Source organism: Atta cephalotes, assembly GCF_000143395.1.
Source record: "Atta cephalotes unplaced genomic scaffold scaffold00005, whole genome shotgun sequence".
NCBI classification, from domain to species: domain Eukaryota; kingdom Metazoa; phylum Arthropoda; class Insecta; order Hymenoptera; family Formicidae; genus Atta; species Atta cephalotes.
This window is the reverse complement of record NW_012130069.1, coordinates 6,727,577-6,734,827: the sequence shown is the minus strand read 5'-3', so window position 1 is coordinate 6,734,827 and position 7,251 is coordinate 6,727,577. Positions and strand designations below refer to the sequence as shown.

The window sequence follows — 7,251 nt, the reverse complement described above, 5'->3', positions numbered from 1 at the left end:
AGAGAGAGAGAGAGAGAGAGAGAGAGAGAGAGAGAGAGAGAGAGAGAGAGAGAGAGAGAGAGAAAGAGAGAGAGAGAGGGAAGAATCTTACTCTTTAGCGAGTGCGCGTTGTGCGTACCTGTCATCGTGCAACCGCTTGAGGTCGGTCATCTCGCGCTCGAACTTAAATTTCGACACCTCGCAAAGGAGAGCGTCCCGTTCGCCGACGACCTCGGCAAGCTCGCGCTGAAGCCTCTCGATCTCCGCATACTGGCGGCTGATGAGCTGGTTCTTCTCCTCGAGGATGCCCTCGACGTCCGGATCTAGGAGGGCGCCAGCCGGCGCCGTCTCGCCGCCGACGCTGCCACCGAGTATCGCGCTCATGTCGTTTGTTTACCTTCGTTCTCGCGCTCTCCCGCGCGCCCCGCGTACGAAGTACGAACGTCGCTGCGGCTGCTTCGCTCCACGTCGGGGGAGACGTACGACGTCGTTGCCGTCGCCGTCGCCGTCGCCCTCGACACGATCACGCGAGAGAACGCGCGCCGATTCACGACGGATTGCCACGAACCCACGTTACTGTCAGCATATTTCAACGGCCGAACGACACGATTAACGAATGTCACTACAGCGTACAAGATGAGATGAGGCACGCACGATGCGACAGCCCCTCATCGCATTCTCGCCATATTGCGAGCGAAGCCGCGGTTGCGTTCCTCCGGTTCCTCGTAATCGGACCGCGCCATATTCGATTCCACTGGTCCATGGCATCAGGCGCGTCTGCGCATGCGCGCGTCGCCAGCCGTCGCACACGTGGCGCCATCACCCGTTTACGCGCGGTACTAGTCGCTCAATTTGGCAGTACTCGGTAGGTATTCCATTCTCATTATATTCTCATATTAGCGCCGTGTTCATTATTAAGACCAGTTCATAGAGTGTTTTCCATTTATATCCAATTTCTTCACTTCCAGATAAGTTGTGAATAACTTTATTCAGGAGATATCTCCATTGTAATCTGGGAGATATCTCCTGGATAAAGTTATCTAGAGATGAAGAAATTGGGTATTAATGACACAAATTGGGAATGGTTCACTTAAGATCGTGGTATAGACTTTTGCATAAGCCGAATCCTCATACAATACACTCTCACATCAAAAAGCAGATTTGGAAAAACCGGTTGTGATGATAAAATTTTCCTCCATCGCCCGTTTTTCATCAATCAACATTCGATGTCAGAGCATTTTACAATAAGCCATTAATTATAAATCAGAAGTTAGCAACTGGAAATTGACCAATTACAGTCATGAATTTCCAACTTCTAATATCTAATTTATGATTTATTGTAAATGGCTTATTGTAATGGCTTATTGTAAAATGGCCATTAGAGTATATCCACACAATTCATATTTTACGTGCGTTCTCTTTATAAGAGAAATGCGATTGGATAATTTCCGTTATGCATATGTTTATGCGACTATATACTATAGTATAAGTTTGTATGGATGTACCTTTAAAGCAAAGAGCACAAACTCTTGCATAATGCATAATAAAACATGAAGCATAAGAAATTGAATCAATTAGAGTTCTTTATTTCATGGAAACGAAGAACTTCGATGATACTTATATATTACGTTTTCTTATATATTACATGTTATGCATTATGCAAGAATCTGCTCCTCGCTAACGCATAACGTATAGTGCACAATGAATCAACTAATCTGAAAGCTTTCAGTAGAATACAATAGTTTTACAACCGTTTTACGATTGTCTGCTGAGATAGGAACATTCTTCTGGATCTAAAAGCATAGCCCAATCAGCGCGAAGAAAACTTTTAAAATAAACATTCTGCTGAACTCAGCCAATTTTTCCTTTTCTACCATTCCATAAAAAAAGAATTTCGATTGGTTGATTCCCTTATTTTCTACCATTCCATAGAAAAAAAGAATTTCGATTGGTTGATTCCCTTATATACTGGATCCGATGTGCCTCGTATGACGTTCTGCAACCAACCAAAAAGCAGAATTTTATTTCGTATCAATGATACGAAACAAAAGCTATTGACTGCGTTCAGCGAACTCAACAGTTGAGTGAGCGCTCGCTGCTATTGATGTATTCTTCCAAATCTGATTGGATAATCTAAAAGAATACACCAATAACAGCGAGCGCTTAATTGTTAAGTCCACTGGATGCAATCATCGTTTTATCCTTCTTTATTTGAAAAACAACAAGGATAAATAATGCATTATGCAAAACTCAAAACGCACCTTATATCTGTACAGAATACGGGTTTTGGGGCACGATTCCATAACTGGCCTAGTTTCCACCAAGAGTTTAAACCGGATCAGAATGTAAGAATCAACCAACTACAGTCAAACATTCTCCTACGGGGGAATGTAGTTAGTTGGTTCTTAGGGACTCCGCACAATAAAAGGAATAAGAAACAGAGAATAAGAGAACAGAGAATAAGAATTTCAACCTATCAGAAACTATATACATTCCACAATACATTGATTTCTGATAGATTGAAATTCTTATTCTCTGTTCTCTGTTTCTTATTCCTTTTATTGTGTGGAGTTCCTAAGAACCAACTAACTACATTCCCCTGTAGGAGAATGCTCGATTGTAGTTGATTGGTTCTAGATAAGGGCTCTAGTTAAGAGCTTCGTACAATAAAAGGAAAAGGAAACAGAGAACAAAGAATAAGAATTTCAATCTATCAGAAACTGTGTATTCCACAAATATTTCTGATGGGTTGAAATTCTTATTCTCTGTTCCCTATTCTTTTTATTGTGCGGAGCTCCGTACAGAATGGGCCCTGCCCTAGGCTTTTAACTGTAATCTAGTAGATGGCGTTATAACAACCAATCCCCCCCTCCCATCAGATTACCATCACTATCACCACGGTTTCGAAGATAACCTTAAAAGTCCAGAAAGTCAGGAACGTGACTGCGATAGGGCGACCGCGTGATAATCACATTTTGGACAGTTCGTTCGTTTGACTGTTCAAATCAATTCAAACGTGGCGAAGCGTGCATGCTAAGGACGAGTCTCTTTGTTTCCCGAAAGCGCGGGGGAGGAGCATGCGAGTATTTACGGGTATTTCTGAGCTGAAACTGCAATTTTCGATTCAAAAATGCTCGCGGACACTCGTGCACTCGTGTCGCAGATTTTCTCCGAGTTATCAAAATTCTGGAAGCCTATCTCTCGGTGTTGCAGAGACACGTGGACCACACAGTAATCTTAACGACACGTCATAGCGTCTGTCTCTACGTGGTGGGAATTTATACAACGCCGTATGTTTTTCAGTGATACCGATGGCACATGTGGTGGTGTTGATAGGTTATACATGCTTTTCAATAGATTTGTCCTTTATCCCTGCTCTAGAAATTTTTTTCTCACATTTACCAAATATCAAATATATATCTATTTTATTTTAAGTTTCAAAAGTATATATACATGGAAAAACGGTGTTCAGTTTATAGAAAACAGACTTATTGTTTTCAGGAAAGATTATATCGTGAAAAAGAATTAATTGCATTCCCTACTCTTGATGGAGCAAGTACTCCTTTTTGAGGAACACAAAGTTTCATACACAAATTTAATATAATTAAAAAAAAATTATTTTTTCATTCTCTAATTTTTCGTTGCATTTTAAAAATCAATAAATATTCATTGAGTAAATAATGCGCATAATTTCTCTTATCTAGAGTTTATTTTAAAAGCTTTTTGTATTATTTTTTCCCAAAATTTCTGAATGCTTTGATAATTGAAGATACAAAGAGAAGATCATAGAAGATCATAATTGCGACAAGAATTCTCTTGAATAAACAAATTTTGTTTTTCAACAGCCGCATATTATAACAGGTAAAATTATTGTCTACAGAAATAATATGTTCGATTATGCATGCATGGAAGATCGTGTTGTCGACATTTGAAGATGGATTGTGACGAAAAGAATTCGATAAATGTTAACTGGCAATGCGACGTGCATATACCTTAAATTCAGTGATTTGTGCCGTGTTTTTGTCATGCAAGATACTGGCAACTAATGCCTTGTGAATCTAGTGCCTCCTTGGAAAGCTGTTTTGAGCACATTTCTACAGCAAGTGAGCAAACGCATCTAGTTTAAGCCACGACAAATCATGACTGAGATTAGTATAGATAGTCTACGAAATCTCATTACACACTTTGCAAAAAACACCTACAGAACCAAGGATGCAGATGTCACGGTAGTTATTTCATAAATATATTTTATAATTAAACATGCAAACATTAAACTTTTTGTAAAAAATTAATAAACTATGTATCTTTTTACAGAATCAAGAAATCATGCAGAGATGCATGTTGCTTGCGGCCTTTGATTATGAATATTCTACAATTGATAACAGTGGAGGTGATCTTTGCGCCCATTATCCAAGCTATCTTATAATATTAGAACATGACAAATATCGAAATTTGAAAAACTGCGATACATCATTGTCATCGCCATATGTATTGGAAAATATGCTCATCAAGAGGAATAAGCTCATTAAACTGATGACACGTTCAAGATTTGCCAGATGTCGTTCAAGATTTCCAGTGCCAGTGATACTTTACAAGGGTAGACATGTATGCAGATCCTCAACGTTGTCCAGTGGACCAGAAGTGTTCGGTAGAGCTGGATTAGATTTCTTGCTATCTAGTGTAGGTAGCACTAGTTCAGTGCAACCAGTTACACAGGTAGAAGAAAATTTACCTAAGGAGGAATCGAAGTTGACTGACTTGAAAGATAAAGTTAGATATTACGATATTGAACTTCTGAAGACTCTTAATGTAGGAACCATCGTAGACTTCATGGTAGAGAAGAAGAAAGTTAAATATGGGATGACGTAAGGATGATACAAAGTCTCTCTCTTGTATTTGTACATGTCATGAAGCAAATATTTGGAGAGGGCTTAGATTATCTAATTGTTAAACTTTGTTTAGTAATTGCAAGAACTTAATAGTATAATTGTTCTGTATAATTGTAAAAGAAATATAAAAAGCTTTTGTATAAGAAAAATAGAAGAAAAACAAGATGGCTCTATAATAAAACTATTTATTTCGTTGCATAATTAAACTATGAGTAAAGATTAGAGTTTGTAACAATAATGTTTAGGATGAAGCATGTATAGTTTCTGCAGAAGAAAACTGCATACATAGATAATAGCTATTCCAATAAGATGTTCATCTTCACAAACACAGAGTAAAGTTCCATAATAATAGTTCTTAGTATGAGCAGTCTGTTTTATTCTATGAATCCACTTTTAGAGGCCCTTAAACAGAGCTCTTTTGTTCGGTACTCAGCGTAACTTCGTCGGAGAAGGTAGACCAAGGAAGGAGGTACAGCGACTTTAATCTCATTTCACTGCCATATCCTGGATGTGAATTCTTCAAGGAATTTAGAGACCAAGATTATCGATCGAAGGATCTGGTGTTTAACTGGTGCCAGAATTACATAGATGCGCCAATATGTGTACCTGAAGACCCAATCTCCAGTCAATTACGAGTCAACTGGAATCAATATACAGAATGGAATCTAGTCAAATTAACGCAGAACTATTTAAAATTAATACTGAGATATCTGAGCGATAGTAATAACGGCTTATTGATTCACTGTATCTCAGGTATGGACATATGCTATATAAAAATTTCAAAAAAATAACTACTTTTTTAAATAATTATTTAAGAAATTAATGTTATTTGTAGGTTGGGATCGCACACCGTTATTTATTTCATTACTGAGAATTAGTCTCTGGGCCGATGGTGTCATTCATACAACATTGGATTCCTATCAACTACTGTATTATACCATCGCTTATGATTGGATGCTCTTTGGACATGATTTAGCAGACAGGCTCAATAAAGGAGAAGAAATACTTTTCTTCTGTTTTGATTTCTTGAAATATATCGAAAACGAACAATTCAGTATACACAAACATTATGACAGAACGTCAAAACATAGCGAATCGGAAACTTTTGTGATTGATAGCGAGTCTTTCGAAATCATAACAAACTCAAGTTTTAGTCCAAAGAACAGTTCATCTAGTTCTATTGAACAAAATAGCGTAGATGGTGATTCATCGGCAGCTGTGTTCTTTACTGATTCTACTGATAATCAAGATGACTCACGCAACAATGTGTATGATTATTTTAATTATTTATTTTGAATTATTTATTTTTAAGTATTATAGCAATTTTGTATTAACATTATCTGTTAAATATTACGATCAGAGTTTTAACATATTTTTGTATATATTATAGAAATGCTGCTCACGGAACATTTACTACATCTCCAAACAAAGATAGTGGTGCCGTACAAGAATCGCGCTCATCATTGTCCGCAAATCGTACATCTCCGATTGGTGTTCCAATACCACGCAATCCCCATGTTCGACAACGAAACGATTCAACATCTTCAGGCGATTCATGGCAATTGGTAACAGGGACTGGTAGCCTATGTGGTTCCACGACTGCTAATGCTCCACACCTAGACAATGTATTAGCACCTGATTCAGATTGCAAGCCATCATGTACTACTTGCCGTAGAACTCGACGTACATCGCAAGAACGCAACATAAATGATGATGAAAATTGTGTAACGCATACACAGTGAGTAATTTCTCGGTTCAATGGTACATATTTTATTCCTTATAAAATCTATATACATTAAAAATTTGATTCCAGACGTAGAGAACGATTACATTGTCTTCGAAATATATTTTATAAGGCTTATGGACCTCATGGATTTCGATTGAAGGACGAATCAGGTGGCATCAGTCAATATATCGGAAACATTGTTGGGATGACTTCCATTCAGCGCACATCCTAGTGGCAAATGTTATTGAGTGATTTTCCAAGAGCATGAATTTACAGTCGATTTTTTCTATTCTAAGATCACCTAATTATTCTTCTATTCTTGATTCATTTCTTCTATTTTTTAATCTTCATTCATTAGTTCTTATTTTCTCTAAACGCATTTCTTTCATTTCTTAATCCTTGTTTATCATTCGTTAATCCTTATTTTCTTTAACTACTTCTTTAATTTCTTATATTTTTTTAATTCTTGTTTATTATTAGTTAGTCCCCATTTTCTCTAATTGCATGTACAAGAAAAAAAATCATATATTTCGTTTCTTTAACTTGTCTTTTCACTCTAACTGTAATATGATCAAATGTGAGTAACAGGAGAGCAAAAAAATCATAACTTAAAAAACGCTTTTGGCGCATAAGAGAAAATATAAAACAAAGACTCTT

General features: G+C 37.3%; 2 protein-coding genes across 2 annotated transcripts in view; one reads left to right on the top strand and one right to left on the bottom strand.

The window, feature by feature from the left end:
• Positions 1-363, bottom strand: part of LOC105626427 (IQ motif and SEC7 domain-containing protein 1) — a 55,112-nt gene extending 54,749 nt beyond the window's left edge. The window contains exon 1 of the mRNA XM_012207727.1: positions 119-363. Coding sequence (XP_012063117.1) covers positions 119-363 — 245 coding nt within the window. The remainder of the gene's footprint in view (positions 1-118) is intronic.
• A 3,755-nt stretch (positions 364-4,118) lies between these two features.
• Positions 4,119-6,826, top strand: LOC105626425 (myotubularin-related protein 14). The gene is made up of 6 exons (XM_012207724.1): positions 4,119-4,205; positions 4,294-4,844; positions 5,302-5,621; positions 5,704-6,136; positions 6,259-6,606; positions 6,682-6,826. Exons 1-6 carry the CDS (start codon positions 4,119-4,121, stop codon positions 6,824-6,826), a joined length of 1,884 nt encoding a protein of 627 aa, XP_012063114.1.
• The last annotated feature ends 425 nt before the right edge of the window (positions 6,827-7,251 follow it).